This window comes from Silurus aristotelis (genome assembly GCF_946808225.1).
Source record: "Silurus aristotelis genome assembly, chromosome: 8".
NCBI lineage: Eukaryota > Metazoa > Chordata > Actinopteri > Siluriformes > Siluridae > Silurus > Silurus aristotelis.
In genome coordinates, this window is record NC_139581.1 from 8,232,649 (window position 1) to 8,256,624 (window position 23,976).

General features: G+C 38.5%; 1 protein-coding gene across 1 annotated transcript; it reads left to right on the plus strand.

Moving 5' to 3' along the window:
- The first annotated feature begins 10,681 nt into the window (after nucleotides 1-10,681).
- pxylp1 (2-phosphoxylose phosphatase 1) lies at nucleotides 10,682-22,433 on the plus strand. Its single transcript, XM_083548203.1, has 6 exons — nucleotides 10,682-10,812; nucleotides 13,816-13,958; nucleotides 17,840-18,001; nucleotides 18,104-18,230; nucleotides 19,795-19,934; nucleotides 20,295-22,433. Exons 2-6 carry the CDS (start codon nucleotides 13,880-13,882, stop codon nucleotides 21,272-21,274), a joined length of 1,488 nt encoding a protein of 495 aa, XP_083404329.1. The 5' UTR covers nucleotides 10,682-10,812; nucleotides 13,816-13,879; the 3' UTR covers nucleotides 21,275-22,433.
- Nucleotides 22,434-23,976: the final 1,543 nt, after the last annotated feature.

Genomic DNA, 23,976 nt, shown 5'->3' on the forward strand with positions numbered 1-23,976 from the left:
ATATACTAGCTGAAAGTACCCGGAAGGCAGAACGCTAAGCAATATGGCAATAAGCAGTAAGCACTAAGCAGGACTGGATGATCAGAGATCAGAACGTAACGTCAACAAATAACGTACTACCCCTTTGTAGTACCGATACAGGGCAAACTACTTTGAAAAGAATTTTTATCGTGCATCTAACATCTAATAAGAAACAATGTACTAAGTTTCATTAGGATCTGTATGTTATTTCGAAGAATTTACAATGCGTGAGAAATCGCGTTTTTCGCGAGTTAGCCACGATCCAGGGTGAATTTTTCAAAACCCTTTCTTAGTGAGCACCTAAGACCCAAGAGGAAGGTATGTTCCAAATTTCATTGCAATCCGTTCAGTGGTTTTTTGAGATTTCGTGATGAGTGAGTGAGTCAGTCAGTGGTATTTGAGCTTTATATATATCGCGAGTTAGCCGCGATCCAGGGCGAATTTTTCAAAACCCTTTCTTAGTGAGCACCTAAGACCCAAGAGGAAGGTATGTTCTAAATTTCATTGCAATCCGTTCAGTGGTTTTTGAGATTTCGTGATGAGTGAGTAAGTCAGTCAGTGGTATTTGAGCTTTACATACCTTTGTCCATATTGTGTAGGTTTTTTGTCAGTGTCCTTTTGTTGTGCTTCCCAACACATCCATGATGTTGATTTACAGCCCCTCATTATACAATCCTGTTCTTAACCCATTTCTTTAACACAGACATACAGTGAAGCTCAACCTCTGTGTCACAACTCCTGATCTACTGATCTAATTCAACAATGCCTTTAACAATACCTTTAACTTTGTTAAATATACAGTACAGACCAAAAGTTTGGACACACCTTCTCATTCAAAAAATTTTCTTTGTTTTCATGACTATGAAAATTGTAGATTCACACTGAAGGCATCAAAACTATGAATTAACACATGTGGAATTATATATGGAATTATATACATAACAAAAAAGTGTGAAACAACTGAAAAATGTCATATTCTAGGTTCTTCAAAGTAGCCACCTTTTGCTTTGATTACTGCTTTGCACACTCTTGGCATTCTCTTGATGAGCTTCAAGAGGGAGTCACCTGAAATGGTCTTCCAACAGTCTTGAAGGAGTTCCCCGAGAGATGCTTGGCACTTGTTGGCCCTTTTGCCTTCACTCTGCGGTCCTGCTCACCCCTAAACCATCTCGATTGGGTTCAGGTCCGGTGACTGTGGAGGCCAGGTCATCTGGCGCAGCACCCCATCACTCTCCTTCTTGGTCAAATAGCCCTTGAGGCCTTCAGTGTGACTCTACAATTTTCATAGTCATGAAAATAAAGAAAACTCTTTGAATGAGAAGATGTGTCCAAACTTTTGGTCTGTACTGTGTATATATACAGTGAGGAAAATAAGTATTTGATTACCCTGCTATTTTGCAAGTTCTCCCACTTAGAAATTATGGAGGGGTCTGAAATTGTCATCGTAGGTGCATGTCCACTGTGAGAGACATAATCTAAAAAAAAAAAAATCCAGTAATCACAATATATGATTTTTAAACTATTTATTTGTATGATACAGCTGCAAATAAGTATTTGAACACCTGTCTATCAGCTAGAATTCTGACCCTCAAAGACCTGTTAGTCTGCCTTTAAAATGTGCACCTCCACTACATTTATTATCCTAAATTAGATGCACCTGTTTAAGGTCGTTAGCTGCATAAAGACACCTGTCCACCCCATACAATCAGTAAGAATCCAACTACTAACATGCCCAAGACCAAAGAGCTGTCCAAAGACACTAGAGACAAAATTGTACACCTCCACAAGGCTGGAAAGGGCTACGGGGAACAGCTTGGTGAAAAAAGGTCCACTGTTGGAGCAATCATTAGAAAATGGAAGAAGCTAAACATGACTGTCAATCTCCCTCGGACTGGGACCATGCAAGATCTCACCTCGTGGGGTCTCAATGATCCTAAGGAAGGTGAGAAATCAGCCCAGAACTACACGGTAGGAGCTGGTCAATGACCTGAAAAGAGCTGGGACCACCATTTCCAAGGTTACTGTTGGTAATACACTAAGACGTCATGGTTTGAAATCATGCATGGCACGGAAGGTTCCCCTGCTTAAACCAGCACATGTCCAGGCACGTCTTAAGTTTGCCAATGACCATTTGGATGATCCAGAGGAGTCATGGGAGAAAGTCATGTGGTCAGATGAGACCAAAATAGAACTTTTGGGTCATAATTCCACTAAACGTGTTTGGAGGAAGAAGAATGATGAGTACCATCCCAAGAACACCATCCCTACTGTGAAGCATGGGGGTGGTAGCATCATGCTTTGGGGGTGTTTTTCTGCACATGGGACAGGGCGACTGCACTGAATTAAGGAGAGGATGACCGGGGCCATGTATTGGGAGATTTTGGGGAACAACCTCCTTCCCTCAGTTAGAGCATTGAAGATGGGTCGAGGCTGGGTCTTCCAACATGACAATGACCCGAAGCACACAGCCAGGATAACCAAGGAGTGGCTCTGTAAGAAGCATATCAAGGTTCTGGCATGGCCTAGCCAGTCTCCAGAACAAAACCCAATAGAGAATCTTTGGAGGGAGCTCAAACTCCGTGTTTCTCAGCGACAGGCCAGAAACCTGACTGATCTAGAGAAGATCTGTGTGGAGGAGTGGGCCAAAATCCCTCCTGCAGTGTGTGCAAACCTGGTGAAAAACTACAGGAAACGTTTGACCTCTGTAATTGCCAACCAACTCTACTGTACCAAATATTAACATTGACTTTCTCAGGTGTTCAAATACTTATTTGCAGCTGTATCATACAAATAAATAGTTAAAAAATCATACATTGTGATTTTTTTTTAGATTATGTCTCTCACAGTGGACATGCACCTACGATGACAATTTCAGACCCCTCCATGATTTCTAAGTGGGAGAACTTGCAAAATAGCAGGGTGTTCAAATACTTATTTTCCTCACTGTATATATATATATATATATATATATATATATATATATATATATATATATATATATATATATATATATATATATAAACAAACAAACAAACAAACAAACAAAAACTCTCAAAAGAGTGGTAGGTAGATTTATCTTAAATTGTAATCTAGTGTACCAGTGTAGATTTATTCATTGATAAAGACTTAAAGCACTTTTGTACATAAATATAAATGTAAACTAATGTAAATTTTACAAAACAGGTTGACAGAAGTTCAGGTACGTCCTGAACTAGAGCTGTAATGCCTAAGCCAGATGAAAAACTCACAATGAGAATCCTTCAGAGAAACCAGACTAACAAAGTGTAAACAAACATTGCATTTCCCCCCATAAAAAAGGTAAGGTGAAGTGAGAGGTTGTTGCTTAGAGGCATTCAAGCAAACACACCAATATACCAGGTGTATAACTTACTAAAGTAAACATCTGTAAAAGCTGCTAGAGCTAAACACCTGAGCAAACTCATAGAAAATAACAAAAACAATCCCAGGTTCCTTTTCAGTACAGTCGCTAAATTAACAACAAATCAGGGATCTGAAAAATGTGTTCCATCACAGTTTAGTAGTGAAGACTTTATGAATTTCTTCACTGAAAAAATAGATAACATTAGAAAAACAATTGTGGCAGTTCAACCTCTGACAGCATCTCCCGACACAATCGTACTTACAACCCCACAACTTCACTGTTTTACATGTATAGGACAGGAAGAGCTGTATGATGCTATTATGAAAGCTAAATCAACAACATGTCAGTTAGATCCAATTCCCACTAAACTACTGAAGGAAGTGTTATATACAGCTGGTGAGCCTCTTCTCAATATTATTAACTCCTTACTATCGTTAGGTCATGTCCCTAAATCCCTCAAGTTAGCAGTTATTAAGCCCCTCATTAAAAAACCTAATCTGGATCCAAACACGCTATCGAATTTCAGACCAATTTCAAATCTCCCATTTATGTCTAAGATTTTAGAAAAGATTGTCGCTGCCCAGTTATGTAACCCCTTGCAGGAGAACAATATCTTTGAAGAGTTTCAGTCAGGTTTTAGGCCCCATCATAGCACAGAAACTGCTCTAGTTAAAATCACTAATGACCTGTTTTTAGCTTCAGACCAAGGCTACATCTCCCTATTAGTTTTACTAGATCTTAGTGCTGCGTTCGACACTATAGATCATGATCTTCTCCTCGATCGCTTACAGAATTACATCGGTATTCAGGGACAGGCATTAAGCTGGTTTAAATCCTACCTGTCCAATCGTTACCATTTCGTAGATTTTAATGGAGAGCTATCCAGGATAATGCTAGTAAATTATGGCGTGCCACAAGGGTCAGTTCTAGGACCCCTGCTTTTTACAATATACATGCTTCCATTAGGAAATATATTAGAAGGCATGGAATTAGCTTCCATTGCTATGCTGATGATACCCAGCTATATATTTCATCCAAACCAGGCGATACAGCTCAATTAGCTCGCATAACTGAGTGTGTTGAAGAAATAAGAGATTGGATGACCCATAACTTTCTGCTAATAAATTCTGATAAAACGGAGATTTTGCTCATCGGCCCAAAAAATAGTACACAGAAGCTCCAGCATCTCAGCCTGCATTTAGACGGTTGTTCTGTAACTACTAGTTCAACGGTAAAAGACCTGGGAGTTATTTTCGACAGCAACTTATCTTTTAAAAATCACATCAATCAAGTTACAAAAACAGCCTTCTTTCACCTTAGAAATATTTCTAAGCTAAGAAATATGTTATCTATATCTGATGCAGAGAAGCTCGTCCATGCGTTTATGACCTCTAGAATAGACTACTGTAATGCATTACTAGGTGGATGTCCTGCATCATTAATAAACAAGCTTCAGTTAGTTCAGAATGCCGCAGCAAGAGTTCTTACTAGGTCAAGAAAATACGATCATATAACCCCTATCTTATCGTCCCTACATTGGCTTCCTATTAAGTTTCGAATAGACTACAAACTACTGCTACTCACTTATAAAGCACTAAATGGTTTGGCTCCCATGTATCTATCCAGTCTTTTAACACGCTACAATCCGTCACGCTCCCTGAGATCTCAAAACTCTGGGCTTCTAGTAGTTCCTAGAATAGCAAAGTCCACTAAAGGCGGTAAAGCATTTTCACATTTAGCTCCTAAACTCTGGAATAGTCTTCCTGACAGTGTTCGGGGTTCAGATACACTCTCCCAGTTTAAGTGTAGATTAAAAACATATCTTTTTAGCAAATCCTACACATAACACACATCACACACATCACATCACAACCTTGTGCTCCAGAATATATGATTACATGCACATTATCAACTTGTGCTGTTAATATCATGAACAGCAGCTACGCTAATTCCTCTCCACTGCTTCTCTTTCTCTCCCCATCCCGAGGCATCCTGAGGTTTGGCCAGCTCCAGTCACGTCCCACCTCGTGAAGATTATGGACCTATGGATGATCATGGAGAAGTAGATGCCGAGTGTTTAAAGGCCCTGGCATGGAGAAGCTGATGCTGGATCTATGCTGATCACAAATTGTTCTGTATTGTTGAAAGATTTATGATCAAACTCTTGATGTCACCCATATGAGGATGGGTTCCCCTTTGAGTCTGGTTCCTCTCAAGGTTTCTTCCTCTTATCATCTAAGGGAGTTTTTCCTTGCCACTGTCGCCACGGCTTGCTCATCAGGGACAAACGCACACCATTCACCTTCACTGTTGTTTTCTGTAAAGCTGCTTTGAGACAATGTCTGTTGTGAAAAGCGCTATACAAATAAACTTGACTTGACTTGACTTGACATCGCTGGATTAATGAAATTGTGAGTACAGTACAATTATTCCAAATGATGGAACCGTGCATTGGGATTCCTCTCTATACAGATGTGATTAGTAAGAAGCTGGTGGTTCATTTGATATAAAATAGCTGTGATACTTCAAGAACTTCAAGAGAAAGACAAAGGAGAGCTATAACGTGTAAAACATGGAAAAGAAACGTGTGGGAATGACTGTTTATAGCTGTATATAATAACAAAAACATTATAGATGTTGCATAATGAAAAGTATATACTTTTATATAAGTAAATAACATATACTCTAAGAAATACAAATTAAAAATTACTGGAAAATTGCTGTTGTAAAAGCAATGAAATATTGTCAGACATTCAATTTCTTGTAACAGCACACTACTTTTGTAGGTGCAATGAAATGCACTGTTGTATCAGTAAACTGAAGGGCAGTTCTCCAGCAAATCTAAAAGCAAACTTTATCCTGGAAAGCACAATGCCCTACTCTGGCAACATTTGCATATTCTGATAACAAGGGGTCAGTTTTAGGGAATTCAAGGGAATGTCATTTCCCAGGTTTGGGAACGAGTTCATAGTTCATCCTCCTTTGTAAAATTAACATCCATGTTTACTGTAGATATATGTTAATCAATATTATTGACGCTTGACACCATTGATACATTGAATTATTAATGCATATATGCATTTCATATTGTGTTTCCCTCCTTCCTTCCTTTCTTAATTCTTTAGTTTTTTCCTTTTCAAGTTTTACTTACATTCACATGCAAATAAGTTTCTAGCCCAACCTCTAAAACTGTTGCATAGTTTGTAATTTCAGTCTGTGATGTTAGAATAAGCATTTACCAAAATAAAATCACACTAATGCATATATGAACACAGGCAATTACTTTTAATGAATCCACCTCTCTTTATTTTCTTTATAGACGCTCTCGGATTCTGCAATCGTCAGTCACTTGAGACGAGTCAACAACTTTTATTTTTTATTTTTTATGGGCGCTAAGCTTTTCAGCTTGAGGGATGTTGGAAAAATCAAGACGGACTAGTTTTGTCTTGTCCCCTGTAGCTATTTATACATTCAATTTGAACTTTGACACAGAAAACGCCAAACCTGGAGGTATGTTTTCAAAACCCCAGTAATAACACAAGGGTTTCCATCCACATATTTCTATGTCAACATATTAATTTAGCATAATGCTAATTTGGTATGAGAAATAATTTTTATTATTTGTTAATGAGTAAGTAAATACAGTACTTTGAAAATGTGTCATTAGTTGCAAACTACAGCAATAATAAATATTAAATATTCGATGAAATGTTTTATAAACGATATTTTCACAAAGTGTATAAGAAATTGTATTGAATTGTATTATATCAAGCAGGAAATATAAACTGCTATGCGTCTATACATTGTGGAGACTTTTTTACAATCACAAAGCAGCTTTACAGAAATATAGCTGTAAGGGAAAAACTCCTTGAGACAACATGAGGAAGAAATCTTGTGAAGTGTGACATCAGATAACGAGATTAATAATCAATACACTATACAGGTGTGTGAGTAAAGACAAATAGTGCAGTTCAGTTTGAACTGAATGTGAAACGAGTCATAGGATGAGTCTTTATAATTACAGCAACAACTCTTAGGTACAATCTACAATCCAGGTCAGATTCTACACTGAAGCAGGAGTGAGACTTGGAAAGTTATTTTTTAGACGTACGCAAGTGAGTGTTCATTTGGAGGCATTTACGACATCAGGAAATGAGTCACGAGTATAAAAACTCCAAGCAGAAGTATATCATCAGTACAATTATTGTTTTATATTGTACTGTAATCAGTTAGAGTTATTTAGTTGTTTTAAAATATATATATATAATACTATATACAGACGTGTACGAATTTGGGTCATGCCATTTTTATTTGTTTTTATTATTCAAAGTATTCTGCGGAATAAAAAAATGACAATCAAAATCTAATAAACAATAATGGATGCCCTTTTGTTCGTTTCAAGTTATTACAGAGAAAATTGTGACCTTCTCATATATTGTGGTCTACAAACTCATTTGCCCACATCTTTAAAACACTTCAGCTATAGAACCCACATCAATAGAACATTTCATAACTTCATAGTTCACAGTGTATGTACATGCGTTAATTTGGCACAAGCTCCTAAACTACACTTATTATTCAGTACACTTCCAGTACTGGGATCTTAATCCACAACCCTTGAGCATGCTCTGGCTGATGGACAATATGCTTTACGATCAATCTCACTTCGATTCATAATCAACGATCTGATAAACAATTTGCATTTTGACACATCTGCATTTGCTACAGGGACAATGGTGTGGTATAATTACAACCTGTGAAAGGAAGAGCATTTACCACTAATGAAGCGATATACAGAACAGTGGGGATACCAGTTCACACATTCCACCTTTTAATACTATCATTATGCCACTGCTATAAAAACCATCAGAAAGGCAGTATATTGCAGCAATAATATCACATACAGGTATCTCATGCACAAGAAAATGAATGGCATTACTGAACTAAGAAACACATTGAACACAGTTCATCATGTTTCCTTTCACTGCAGCCACAGCTGCTCCGACCGCATACATCATCTCCAGCAGAGGCATCAATATTAACCCAGTTACACTCATTTATCAAGGCAGATTTCTTTTAAGGCAGAAATATGATTGGGTAGAAACTCTAACATAATAGTAACAATATGAAATGGATAGAATTTAATATCCGGAATAATTTTATAAATATTCATGGGAAAAAAACCCATTTTAAATCATATGTCAGTGATTCTGATGAAGAAGAAGATGAGAAGGCCTTGCTGGCCCTGATGGACACACACACACACACACACACACACACACACACACACACACACACACACACACACACACACACACCTCCATGTGTTTATGTGCATGTCTATGAGCAGCAAAAGGCATAAACACACTGAGTGTTTGTGCATCAACAACCTAATGCTCTGCATTGTTATTTCTGAAGTATGCCATAGCTCTGGTGTGTGCATTGTAAGGTGGAGAAGTTCAGTCTCAGTAGTGAGTCATGTTTGTCTGCAAGTCTTTCAGTCTGGATGAATATAATTGTTCCTCTGTCTGGTCTAACCCATCATCCAAAATCTGCAGCATCTCACAGCTGCAGATTAAACATTAAGGGCCTCACACACCGTGTTCTGCTTCTGCCCAGAATAAATACCACTAGAGCTCAATCCCATACATGTTTACACATAGACACCCTTACATATTCAGATTTTCTAAATGAATTGTGTCAGTCTGCTTGTGTCTCTTTTATAAATGGCAAAGAAACTATTAAAAATACAAAACTTGTGAAAATAAATCATTCTTATCTTATCTATTATTTATCTTATCTTATGAAATTGTCTCACAAAGGTAAAGGTTTTTTCTCTTGTCACGTTCATTACAGCACAAAAGATTTTATTCTTCACATATACCAGGGGTGTTAGGGAGCTAGGGAAAGATTGCATGGTCAGCCAAGTTTCAGCACCCCTGAAGCACAGAGGGTTAAGGGCCTTGCTCAAGGGCCCAAGAGTGGCACTATGGAAATACCAGGACTTGAACTACTGACCTTCTCATCAGTAACATCACTGAGCTACTTCCTCCACATTATATTCTTTTTGCAATAAATATTGCATACGTGCACAAGTCCCAGTTAGTTGTTTTGTGTTACGTTTTGTTATTTTTTGTTATCTTCTGTAGCACCTGACCTGCTCTGACCCCAAACAGAGTAAATAAGGTTGAAACCAGATGTTAATTTAGATGCTGTGCAAATATGGTGCTTGTGAATCACCTGATACACCCTGTGTATGTGATTTTACATTCTTTTGGTTTTTAAACTAACAAAAAGTTTTGAACACGCCATTAAAAGATGATTTTCATGAACACGTGAAGACTTTTTGTAATGATTTCTTTAATGAATGAAAGCATTTCGTTCTGTATTGCGCAATATATCCACTAGGTGGAGGTGTGAGCGTCTAGCTTTGACTGGCTGCACTAAGCAGGAATATGAGAAGAAATAGAGACCAGTGATGTTGCCAGATTGTGAGGAACAAACCCAGTGTTAAAAGGAGTCAGATGTGTCATGATGTCTTTCATTTTTTTTATTTTTATAATTAGAGCTAGCTAATTGAATTTTTAATTATTATTATTATTTTTTTTTAAACTTTTTAATGCTTAATGGATTTCCCGGAGATTTGAAATGATGACAAATTCTGAACAACTGTTTTGAACTGACTTGATCATTCTAATAATGGTATCCTCTGCAGCAGAGGTAGCTCTTGGTCTTTATTTCCTGGGATGGTCCTCATGACAGCTTGTTTCTTCATAGCGTTTGATGGTTTTGGCCACTGTACTTGGGGATACATTTAAAGATCTTGAGATTTTATGGATTGACTGATTTTCTTTCTTCTTTTTTTATTTTTTTTTATTTTTTTATACTTAACCGAGGATTTCTTGTCATAATCTAGATTAGTAAAGTAGTTGTAGGAGCACTAACAGGGCTATTGACTTTGTACTCACACTTTCAAAATGAACTTTTGGCATATATGTAAATTTGCATGAGTTTGCAAAGCTTTCATCAAAGCTTTGGACAATCTAAAATATAAAAAATGGTTTTTAAAAGTTTTTAAACACTTTTTTTTCATAATTCCATACGTGTCCCTTTTTGCAATGGATTTGTTCAGTAATAGTATACAATGAAAATAAATAAATAAATAAATAAAATAAAGACACAGAAGGAGAACGTGTGTCTTTTGATGAGTATTGTACTTACATGCTGTTTCTTGACACTGTAAAACTGGTATGTAGGTTTTTACAATCTGGCAACCCTGAGCACCCCCTCTCTGCTGTTATGGTAGTGTTTTGGTGTTGGTTCCGGTGTGCTGCTTTCTGCAGTGTGTAGACCGGTGTGTGGATGTGTGTGTGTGTTTCTGCAGGTAAAGCTGCATGGTTTGTTGGCTGGTGAGTGTAATGTCACTGTGAGATGCTGCAGTCGGATTTTAAAGGGTATTTGTTGTTGTGAGACTGTAAACGTGGACAGGCAGCTGTGATATGTTGTGAGGTGTAATTCTCTCTGTGTGCGCGCGCGTGCGTGCGTGCGTGCGTGGGCAATGATATGTTGTGATGTGTAAATCTGTGTGTGTGTGTGTGCGCGCGCAGTGCTATGATGTGATGTGTTATGCTAAGGTGTGTGTGTGTGTGTGTGTGTGTGTGTGTGTGTGTGTGTGTGTGTGTGTGTGTGTGCGTGCAGTGCTATGATGTGATGTGTATTGCTCTGAGGTCTGTGTTTGTGCAGTGCTATAGTATGATGTTTACTGTGGTGTGATGTTTACTGTGGTGTGATGTTTACTGTGTGTGTGTGTGTGTGTGTGTGCGTGCGTGTGCAGTGCTATGATGTGATGTGTATTGCTCTGAGGTCTGTGTTTGTGCAGTGCTATAGTATGATGTTTACTGTGGTGTGATGTTTACTGTGTGTGTGTGTGTGTGTGTGTGTGTGTGTGTGTGAGAGAGAGAGAGATGGAGAGAGATGTGATGTGAGCACATACACTTTAGACTCTACAGTATAACGTGTGTGTGAAAGAAAGAAATGTGATGTGTGTGCTGTATGTGTACAGCTGTGATCTGTGTTGTGTCTGTTCTGTTCATCAGTGTTTGGACCAGACTTTTTGTGTGCATATTGTGTTGTTGTGTGTGCATGCGTGTTGTGTTGTGTTATGTGTAGGGCTATAGTTATATATTATTTTAGTAAGCGAGTATTCTAACGATTATTCCAACGATTAACCAAGTAATCCAATAAGATGAATTTTCCCTTATTATAGAGCACTTAATATAGAAGAGAAAATAAGACGGGTCTCTTAAAATAAATCGTCATTTGTTTTCCGTTTAGAAAAATTTAAATTTTATTGCTGAAATTTCTGTGAAAACGAATCCCTTTAAGTCGATTTAATTGGTGTATTACATCAAATTAAATACAAACCTATAAATAAAATCATAAAAAGAAATTTCAAATTACTATACATTTTACTACAATTTTTTTAAATGTCTTTAGTTTCCACCACTAAAAAAAGTTTGCGACCGCCGGCCCCCCCTATTTATTTCCCACAATTGCAACTTTATTTCTCCTGAACATCCAACATTTCTGGTGCATTCACCAGCTTGTGGGCCTGAATTTTAAAGCTGTTGATGTATGAATGAGGCGCACCTCTGCTTCATCTGTCTGATTCCGTCTCCTCTAGAGCTGATTGTTAGACAGAGTTTTCTCCAGGGATCAGAGGCTCAGTTTAATACTATGCGATTCTACTGATTGTAGCCAATTTCATTTTCAACGTGTGAAACTTTCTGTCTCTACAGAGAGAGTGACGCTGCCCGATTGGCGAAAAAAAAAGTTGGGAATTGCAAGAAATAAAGTCGGAATTAGGCAACCTTTATTTATGTGGCGGAAACGGACTTCCATATAAATCTTCTCTTCGCCCTTCGCTGTCTGTGTGTTTGTTGTGTTGTGTTGTGTTGTGCTGTGTTGTGTTGTGTTGTGTTGTGCTGTGCTGTGCATCAGTGTTTGGGCCAGACTTTGTGTTGTGTGTGTGTGTGTGTTTTGTTGTCTGTATGTGCTGTGTTGTGTTAAATCTTTTGTCTGCATGTTGCGTTGTTCGTGCATTTTGTGTGTTGTGTTGTGCTGTGCGTGCGAGTTGTGTATAATATATGTGAAGAGTTACTGTTACTCTATAATGACAGCAAAGTGTAGATATCTCTACTGCAGTGGTCACACGTTTGTGTAGTTATTTCTGCAGTTTTTCTTGACTAAAAGACAGGAGGTGGAGCCGGAGGTAGCAGAGCTGAAGATGTTGAGGTTTTTGTTGGGAGTGACGAGGATGGACATGGAGACAAGGTGAGGGAGGCGAGATTGAGATGGTTTGGACATGTGCAGAGGAGAGACATTGGGTATATCGGTAGGAGAATGCTGAGGATGGAGCCACCAGGAAGGAGGAAAAGAGGAAGACCAAGAAGGAGGTTTATGGATGTGGTAAGGGGAATACATGCAGGTAGTTGGTGTGAAAGAGGCAGCTGTAGAGGACAGGAAGGTATGAAGAGGGATGATCCGCTGTGGCGCCCCCTAATGGGAGAAGCCGAAAGAAGTAGATTTCTTCACTGTAGTATAGATCTGCATTTGCCTGCGTCCAGCAGCTGGTGTAAAGAGAGTTAAGAGAACATGAAACCAACATGCAGCGTGATGTGCAGTTTTGGTTTTCTACAAAATACACGGTTAAGTTCGGTTCTCATCAGACCCAGGAACTGTTCCCATGCTCGCTGATTATTCAGCATGTGTTTTGGCAAACTTCTCGCAGGATTTGTATACAACTCTGCTATAATGAGCAGTTTTCTGGAGTGTACTTGCGAGCAGCTGCTCCTATATGAGCTGTGACTTCCTCCAGCGCACTCACAGTGGCTTCTTCATCACTGGTGTCACTACTGAATGTGTGACAATTTTGTTTAAATCATGATAAACTGCTAGTTGTAACCCTGTTGTATGATGGCTTCATCCATTTTGTAACTTTAGTGCAAAACCTTTTGTAAAAACAACTGAACCCTGAGTTCTGGAAAGAGTTTGCACTGAAGCCATGTTTCCTGTGTGATCGTCACGTGTCTGGTTAAACATAATGATACGTTTTCAGTGTGGAATGGCGATAATGGCAGGGCGGTTGTTGCATGTGTATGAGTCAGAGACAGAGAATTCTCTCGACAGGATATCTTTCTGTAATAGTACATACAATATCAGATAAAAACAGTGTGTGTGTGAGTTGTGTAGGATATTCACCTTCCTGTGGGTGGTTACCTGACTGAGAAGGTGTGTGTGTGTGTGTGTGTGTGTGTGTGTGTGTGTGAGAGACAGTAGTCAACTGCTTGTGTGCATTGTATGTATAAAAAGGCTGTGTTTAATACAATTTATTATTCTTTTGTGGAATTCAGGTGGCAAAAAAGTGGGCAGGGCATGGATGGCTGATGGACAGGTGTCTGGACCAATCACAACACAATGCTGGCACGGAACCGCTTTATCCTGCTGCTGGTGATTGGTGTGGTGCTAGCTGTGCTGAGCTTCAGCATTCAATACTGTAAGTTTGTGTGTGTGTGTGTGTGTGTGTGTGTTTTTGTGGGGCTCTGGCTGCCAACATCCTGTCTGATAACCATTTAATGTTTATATGCTGTACACCACTATAGTAATTTCCCTGGATTGTTGTGTGTGTAAGATTGTGTGTCCCTCGGGAAGAATTTCTCCTAGACTCTATTCAATCTACATTGTGGTGGGCGTTTACGACAAATATATTATATCTTGATAGTTAACGACACAATAAACAATAGACCTCACTCTGTGTGTATTTGATTAGAAATTTCCAGCAGAACAACAGAAGGTAGAAAAATGAATATGTATGTAAACGAATGTGGAACATTTTCGCAAGAATATCCAAAGTTTAACATCAAATCAACTGCTTTTGAATCATAGTAAGCCAGGGGTCCTGCTTGTATTCACTGGTCTGGAAGTGGTAAACGAACCCTTTCCCGGGCTGAGACAAGCTAGCTAGCTTCGGGATTCCTCCTCACGATGTCTAACTTTTCTGGAAAAATTATATTTAAGTATGTCCGAGACAAAATCAATTTATCTTCCTCCGTAGGCATAAAAAGTCTAACTCTGAAGTATGTGCAGAGTACACATGTGTTTTGCCAGTCGAACTTGGCTGTAACAGTTTCCCTCTGAACAACCAATCAGAGGACGGGAAAAATGCTGACGCTATTCTGGGCCTGCTAGGTGAATCTGAAATCTGATTGGTTAAAAAAACAAAACCGTTGCTAAAATTCTCTATGATGAAAGAGCCAGCAGTACAGACTTTAAAGGCCCTGGGCAGATTAGATTGACATGGCAGCACATAATTAGCACACAAAATGATTGGACAAAAAAATCTAACATCCACATACACACACTGAAAGCAGTGCAGCCAAGAGAAACCTTTGGAGGTAGGTATGCATTTCGGTGAGTGAAAAAAAAGTGCATTAGAAAGCGGTTAGGTGGAGTTTTTACAAACTTTATTAGATGATGGAATTGACATGCCGTTCCAAAACGAGGTTGTTGTTGCTTCTGTTGATGATGATTAGGTTACAGATATGACAAGCCACAGAATAAGGTGTTTCAGTGCTTGTTTACACGTGTTGGTGAACTTGGTTGACTCTGCATGCTGTTCCTGTCTCGATCTCCAGTATTAAGCACCCATATGCGCTCTAATTTCGAATGCGTCAGTATGATGGCAGTCAGCGATAAAAGGTTGTAGCACACAAAAGCACAGTTCACAGAAAATGTTGTTTGTCCAAGAGCTCTAACAGAAAAATTATGGAGCAACACTTTTTCCAGATCCACAATACTTTTCCTGATTGTTTTATTGTTATTCTTAAACAAGTCAGGCTGAGTTTGTGGTTTAGCCTGTCAGCATTTTCTTAATTTTCTCTCCTGTGTCCCTGTTTTACTTTTATTACATCTCTCTCTCTCTCTCTCTCTCTCTCTCTCTCTCTCTCTCTCTCTCTCTCTCTCTCTCTCTCTCTCTCTTTTTCCCCCTCTCTCTCGGTCTCACACAGTCCCAGTGAGCTCATTACTTATTCATTCTTTACAAACAGGAGCTGAAAGCAGGCGAAATGTAGAACGGAATTTCATTTGAAACTCTATCGCTCTGTCTTTCAGTTCTCCAATACGTGCCACCACATAGTAATGAGTGGGCAGGGTTGCCAGGTCTATATATATTTTACACTGAACATACAAGTGATTTGGAAAACATTTTGCAAATCTATCTACTGTACTGTAACTTTAGTAAACTAGATCACATATGCTACAGGTAAACACAAGAGGGATCAGAAACAGACTCTCAGTTTGTAATGAATTACAGAGTCGACAGCCCATCACGCCAAGACTTTAATCACCGGCCTTACTTAGGTTAGATTAACCCTCAATGCTAGACAGTTTTTATGCTGCAGAGTAATTTAAGCTTACATATAAATGTCAGCGGATAAAACCAAGCTTTAGGGCTTCCTTTATCCAGGTGGAGACGCCGTCTTTCCATCTTTTTTCTTTCCTCTATGCCTGCTTGTAGGCTGTGGCAAGGCTACAGGCTACAGGCTACAAAGAGCTCTTTGTCTGGCTCCTTCTATGTGGGGACCTGCCATGTGCTCTGTATGTCTGTGGATTGGTCAGAGTGTGTAACCAGGTGGGAACAAGGGAAAGGGGCTTGATTCTGAATAGACTTCAGTAAGAAGTGGACACACACACACACACACACACACACACACACACACACACACACATTCAGATGCTTTGCAGATGTTCTTACTAAAGTGCATACACACTTCCAAAATGCCGACTTATTTCCAGGCACATCTAATACTTCTCCTGTTTGTTGGTAAGTTTGAATTGAGATGATGGTAAATGTGTGTGTTAGTCTGTGTCTGTGGTTTCAACAACTGCCCGAGACAATATTTTGCTGGATAGTTCAGTTGATAGGTTTATTTTATGTTTTAGGTTAAATCAGTCTGGTGAACTTACTTTGACTTGCACTGTCTGTAGGAAATTTCCTAGTGTTAAACAGGAGCCAGGAATTTAAAATGAAGTTGGGCTATTTTAGTTTGTTGGGTGTGTGCGCTTTGGAGAAAATGAGGACTGAGAAAAACAATACAATCAATGCCACAAGTATTGTTTATAGTATTGTATTTTTTTTTAATGATTTAAAATTTCCAGTCAACAAACTGGCACAATTATTGAAAAATATTCTTTAAAAGATTTTGTTCTATAGTATAGTTTTAGTTAAAATGACTTTTATTTTGTATATTTTTTATTTTCTAACATTTCTATATTCTAACATTTATTTTTCAAAGCATAATATATATGTTTGAGTTCAACCAATAGTGGATTTTATTGATACTGATGGTTAGGTTGGATCGATTAATAAACCGATTTTTAACATAGATACTGCATAAAAAACAAAACAAAGCATAAAACTCCATGTATAATAGTACACAACTTTATTACTAAAAGGAACAAATACAAAAACAGTGCTGAAAATGTGGTTAAATTAATAAAGTAAATATTAAAAAAGTAAAATATAAGACATGCATTCAAACTGAAACAAAAAGTTACACTCCAAATAAATAAACAGTTTCATCCAAAAAAAAAAAAAAAAAGTTTTTTGATTTGGCATTAGTGATTCACTTCTAGAGGCCACTCTCTTAATGTGTAAAGCAACCCGGAAAAACTATCAGTATAGGTTATTCCATACAGCCGATATTTTATTACATTTGTATTTAAATTATGAATTTAAATCATACAGCAAGCAGCAGGTGACCAGTTTCTGATGGCAGCATGCCATTTATTTTGCTAATGCCCATAATTCTAACAAGACACTGTTTTTAAAATGATGCCAGATCCTATAAGGACTTTCAAATTTTTATTCAAATTAGTGACAAGTAACTGGTGACTCGATCACCTACAACGCAGGCATGGATTTGGCTGAAGAGTTAATGGGTTTGGTGGAATGTGTTAAAGAGCAAATAAATAATAATTTGTTTCATTTTAGAAATGAGCTACTTCACACAGCATGCCTTTATAGATTAACGTTTTGGTTCAAAGAACATAGTGTATAATTAATATGTACGCATAGTGTGTCTCCCAATTTCGAGTGAAAATTTACTATGCAAAGTTGCAACACAACATCTTTTGAAAAAGACCGGTCTTGAATAGAAGGTTACACTCATTTAAAAAAGAAGGCATGGGTTTATAATGGGTGTGTGAGAAATGAGTGGTATGCTGATGTGATCTTCACATAAAGCTGCAATGTTAGCTCAGTACACCGAGACTTTAGTCAGACTGAATCTATGTGTTGTGTTTTTCTGGATAAGTGTGCTACAGATTAAAAATGAAACTCTTTTCTCTCTTGTTCTTGCTTTCTCTTTTCTCTATCAGTGCAACCGATGCCAACCAGTCCGTTGACAGAAGATGCGACTTTTGGCAAAAACAGGAAGAGAGTAAATGCTGCGGTTCATACAGAGCCACCAGAGCTTGACCCGATCAGTGATGCTTACCGATACTGCAACTTGCCTAATCGCACAGAACACACACGTGAGGGTGGGTTATACACCCCTGCACACACACCTAAATTTATAGGAATTAATTTTGAGTTCAGACAGGATAATAAGACTCAAACTTGTGTTTGTTTCTTGTTTGTAGGTCACAGCCTGGCGGACTACAAGCTGCTGTTTGTGCAGGTGATGATTCGCCATGGGGACCGGTACCCGCTCTACTCCATCCCTCAGACCAAGAGACCAGCCATCGACTGCACACTGTCACCTTACAGGCAAGCTTCTCAGACAAGATTAGACATTTCCAGTCATACCACTAACTTGGCTGGCGTACCCTATTATTTGGATGCTACTACTAATAAAACAATTGAATAATATCCCAGATTCAAGATACTGTAAAGCTTCTATTTTTCACAGTTTTACACCTGCACTCTATTTTCCACCCTGATTTGATTAGTTCATTCACCTTTTTTAATCCTAGCTGTATTTGTCTGCTTATATCTCAGACATGTTTTATTATCCAAAGTAATGCCAGTCAGAATTTAATCACAAACCTTTCTTTTGGTTTTTTTTTCTCCCCAGGTTTGAGTCCTGAGGATATTCAGCCTTTTTTTTGTATAGAAATACTTTTCAGCCTTACTGTGGCACACAGGCCAAATCACATATATCTTTCTGTTTGCTATATGTAGGCATATTTATGCAAATACCTGAAATTAGCAAAATTACTACTTTTGTTTTAGAGACGCACTGATTTTTGGTAGGACTCAGAAAAATGATGCATAATACTAAAAACTAAAGTCAAATGTTTTTATAATTATATATGTAAATATTTGTTATATATGCGTGTTTTACACTTGCATCAATGATGTTTCAGAGCTGTTTTGTACCTCAAGCAACACAAGGGAAATTTAATTTTAAAATGTGTGTGTGTGTGTGTGTGTGTGTGTGTGTGTGTGTGTGTGTGTGTGTGTGTGTGTGTGTGTGTGTGTGTGTGTGTGTGTTTCATTTCATTGGACATCTATGGCATTTGGCACACACCATTATCCAGAGCGATCTGCAGTTGAGCAGTTGAGGTTTAACGGCCTTGCTCGAAGGCCCAGCAGTGGCAGCTAGGTGGTGCTGGGATGAACTTGTGACCTTCTGATCTAAAGTCTAATGTCTTCACCAATGAGCTGCAACCTCCCTTTTGTACACTCTGTACTTAAAACACTCAAGTGATCACTGCAAGTCAGAGTGTTTCTATCGGTTTCATATTTGCAGAACTGAAACGTACATACTGTGAATGAAAGTGTGTGTGGTGTGCAGGTGGTTTTTGTGGTGTGTGTGTGTGGTGTGTGTTGTGTATGCGGTGTGTGTCTGAACGAGCGACAGAAATTAAAGTTCATGCTCTGTAACTGTAATTTTCTCAACTCCTCCGCACTGCTTTGTTGCACACATTCACCAAAGCCAGACGGATTATGAAGAGTTATTCATTTAATTCCCTAATATACCTTTTTTGTACAGATATAAATTCATAAATTATGATTTTATTTAAACTCATTTTTCAGTCTCTCTCTCTCTCTCTCTCTCTCTCTCTCTCTCTCTCTCTCTCTCTCTCTCTCTCTCTCTCTCTCTCTCTCTCTCTCTTTCCTTTAAACCCTCTTTTGTGCCTTTTTTCTCTCCATTCCTAACAAGATTTTGCTTCTAAACACCCACACACACTTGAACTTTGATCCAGTGCAATTTCAGATTAAATTATGTACAAAGTGCTGCTTTATTGCCCCCTAGTGGTAAAGGAGACTTAGTACATCTTGCTTTACTTTTTGCTCTCATGTCTACTCACTTTTTCTTTCCCTCCAGAAAGCCCTCTCACCCCCTGCTGGCTTCCTTCATCAGTCACATGGCGCAGGGTGGACGTGGTCACTGGGACGCATCATTGGGCTCACTGGCCCGAGTACCCAATCATAGCACCTGTGAGCTTGGCGAGCTCACACAGACAGGTAGCTAATCGCAGCACAGCCTACAAACACACACACACGCACGCACACACACACAAACGCACACACACTTCACAGATGTCCAGTGTGAATAATTTTTAATCTGCAATCATCTAGAACAGTGTATTTTACAAAATTATATGAGGTGCAAATTTATGATTTTGCATCCACATGAATAGTTTGCCAGAGGTTTGTTCACACTTTCTCGCTTTCTTTGTATCATTTTATCTTCCTCTCATTAATTATGATCCATCCATCCGTATAAATATATATATATATATATATATATATATATATATATATATATATATATATATATATATATATATATATATATATATTTGTATGTCCTCTCTTTCTCAGGTGTGGTCCAGCATTTAAAAAATGGTGAGATCTTGCGCCAAGCGTACCTCAAGCACCACAAGCTGCTTCCTTCTGATTGGTCATCGCAGAAGTTGTGGGTGGAGACGACCGCTAAGAGCCGCACCCTGCAGAGCGGTTTGGCTCTGCTTTATGGTTTCCTGCCCAATTTCGATTGGTCAAAAGTGACGGTACGGCAGCAGAGGAGCACCATGTTCTGTGGCTCGCGGTGTGACTGTCCAGAACGGAACCTCTTTCTGGATGAGGAGCAGCATCGCCAGTACCGCCTTCGCGCTGCTAATGCCGAACTCGAGCGCACCTATGTGGATATGGGAAAGGCGCTGGGCGTGGCCACACGCACGATGCGGGCTTCCAATCCCATAGACGCGCTGCTGTGCCACTTTTGCCACGGCCTGCCGTTTCCCTGCGCCAGCTCACATTCCTTTCCTGCATCTGAAAAGGGGGGGTGTCTAACACTGCAGCACTTTTCTGTGATTCGCCAGCAGCAGAGAGATGACGAGCGGGAGCGGAAGGAGGCGGGGATTTATCGGCGTTTTGCCGTGCTCGCCTCGCATCCTTTCCTGAATCGGACAGCGGTACGCATGGAGAATGCTGCTCGCGGCAAGAACGAGCCCGTGTTTGCCCTGGCCTCCGCCCATGACATTAGCATGGCACCAGTGCTAAGTGCCCTTGGCCTGGAGGGGGCAGGGTTTCCACGTTTTGCTGCTCGCTTAGTGTTTGAGCTCTGGAAGAGTCCGGAATCGAAGGCCAAGGGACCACGAGGAGGTGTGGCAAACACTTTTGTGCGCGTTCTCTATAACGGAGAGGACTTGACTTTCGAGACGGCCTTCTGCCGCGACCACGACCGCCATTCCACTGAACCCCTGTGCCCTCTGAGTAATTTCTTGTCCTTTGTAAGAAGGGATATGTTCAGTATTGTGAATGCCACCAGCTACCATCAAGCCTGTCATCAAAAGCTTTAATAGTAAGACAGATGGACAGAAAGAAAGAAGTAAACGCTTTTGGGTTTTTTTTTTCTTATGTTTTTGCTTTTCATCTGTTATCGGTTACTGAATTTAGTAGTTTGATTGTGTTTTCTTTCGACAGAAACAGTAAATGCTGTACTAAACATACCATCTACAAGTTTACTCGTCTGTAAAGTAATACACAGTGTCGGTAGAGTTATTGCTGCTGTATACAGCGTTTTATCTGCAGCCTTTTTTTTTTTTTTACAATTCCTTTAGACAAGAAGTTTAAAAACCTGTTCACACCTAACATTTAAAATAAGCACAAGCATTCCTACAATCTTAGAAAAATTGTTTGAAATGTACGTTTAATTTTTTTCTGTATCAGCACATGGGGACCGACCTCGGCCTACTCTAGTGTTTACCATTTTTATTTTCCTGACACTGACTTGATTTTTCTTTTAGATACCACACAATCTTTACAAACCAGGTTCTTTTGATCTTAAGGTTAAAAAAATGACAGCTAAGCATTTGTCTACTCAAAGCATAGAGTGAACGTGACTACACAAACACAGTTCTAAAGCAAAGTGTGTTTGTTTAATAGAGCCAATAGTTGGTGCTCTGATTAATTCACTATTAAATGGGTATCTGTACAACACAATGTGAACAATTGTTCTTTATTGATTCACATTGATGCTGTTTTAAAAACTGCTCAACCACCATGTCCTTAAGTATGAGAATTCACCATTACTGCAGAACCCTATTTCTTTAGATGATCATAAACATACACGACAGGTTGGTTGTAAATGGTTCTACATTCACGCAAATGTTTACTCAACGTGGACGCGATCTACACTGTAATCTATAGAGAATGAAGAAAAAAATACGTTTAGGAGGAATTTTTGCAATATAATCATAGTACTATTGTTTTTTTTGTTTTTTTTTTCTTCTGTAAAAGGAATTAAAACCGTTTATTTTATTTCATAAATATTCTCGTTCACCTTCTTCTAGTGAACGTAATCGAGCAATTCTGGGATTCTCACAGAAGGAAATGCGTTTAAAACCTGGACAGCTTCATCCTGAATAACAACAGAATTTAATCTCATTATTTTGTTTAATGTTTTACTGGCAAATATCTGTTATGGACAGATGGCCCTGAATGAAATATCAGGGGGGGGGGGTGGAAATCAATTTTGTTCTTGGAGCTAATTAAGATATAATGGCAACTTGCTAAGTCTTAACCATGCTGTCATTAGACTGTGGTAACTTGTTCAATTGATTTAAAATAATACTGACACACATTCTGTCTTAAAGCAGTGAGGAAACATGCATTAAGTCTGCTTTCCACTATTGCACATGATTGTATTCCTGTTCTAAGAATCCACATATCTGTGGCTAAGCTGCCCATAACAACTTGGTCAAGAACATCTAAAACCCGCCATATTTGTCTTAAACGAACCATCATAGTGAGCAAAGGTTCATGCTAGCACAGACATCGAGCAAGGAATTACCTCAGACCTATATGTAAGGTCAGTCAGGATGTTTTTCAATGATACTGACTTTTGATATCTTCTGATAAACAAAAAAAAAAGAGAGATCTTTAAGTGTATTTGACAAAGTGAACTGAGAAAGTACGAGACAGTTGCACTTTTGATTTGCTGCGTTTGAAAGAACACAATGAGGTTTGATACGCAGCCTGTCAGCTTTCATTTAAAAGCATTTTAACAACACTTGCAAATCAAGCACTGATTACCAGCACAGTCCTGAGAACAATCACACTGATTCATACGTGGGAAGGATTTTTGACGAGAAATATTTATCCCGTTTTGAACGCCGACTAGTTTTTGTACGATGCGGGGTTTTTAAAAGTTTGTAAAAGATTTGGCGCACACAGCCACTTTATCTCCATCTATCTGACAAGGATTTTTTATATACATCGATACATACTGCTGTTCATTGTTATATAGTTGATTTGAGTTTTTTTTTTTTTTTGTGACTAAATGCAAACTGATGTTCATACGTGGAAAAATGTAACACCTGGTTTCTTAAATTGTAAAAACACACAAACAACAACAACAAAAAAAAACAACCGTATAAAAAGTGTGTAGGGAATATTGAAGGATTTTGCATTGTGATTGCTGTTTTCAGTGTTAATCATGTTTTAGCACATTCCATAAAACTGAAGCATGTTTTGCAATAAAGTTACATTCCAAATGGATTTTGGGGTTTTTGTGTTGTACTTTCTTGATAATACAACATGGAGAATAATGAAGGTATACAATCAACATGAACAAAACAGATTAGATTCAATGGTTCTTAAATAAGGTTTAAAAAAACGTTGATTCCTTATGATTTTTTAGGAATATAATCGATGAGTTGATGCAGTTTAGTGTCTCAACAGAAAGTGGCGATACTGTTACCACTCAGAAACTGATTTATCTTCCAAAAACTGTGTCCTGAAGTGTGTCATTCCTCTTCCCCTTCCATTTATGTGCATATGTGAAATAAGTAATAAGAGGAACATGAATAAATACAAATATATTAATTATATAATACCATTATTTCTCTTCTGCCTTTCTTTTAGCTTTTTATTTTCTTAAGAAATCACAAAACTCCTCATTCCAGTGAGTTTCCTGGGTCACAATGTTTTAATACAGCTACACCTATGAGGTACAAAATGCTGACATTAGAGAATCTTGTATAATAATATTAATAATAAT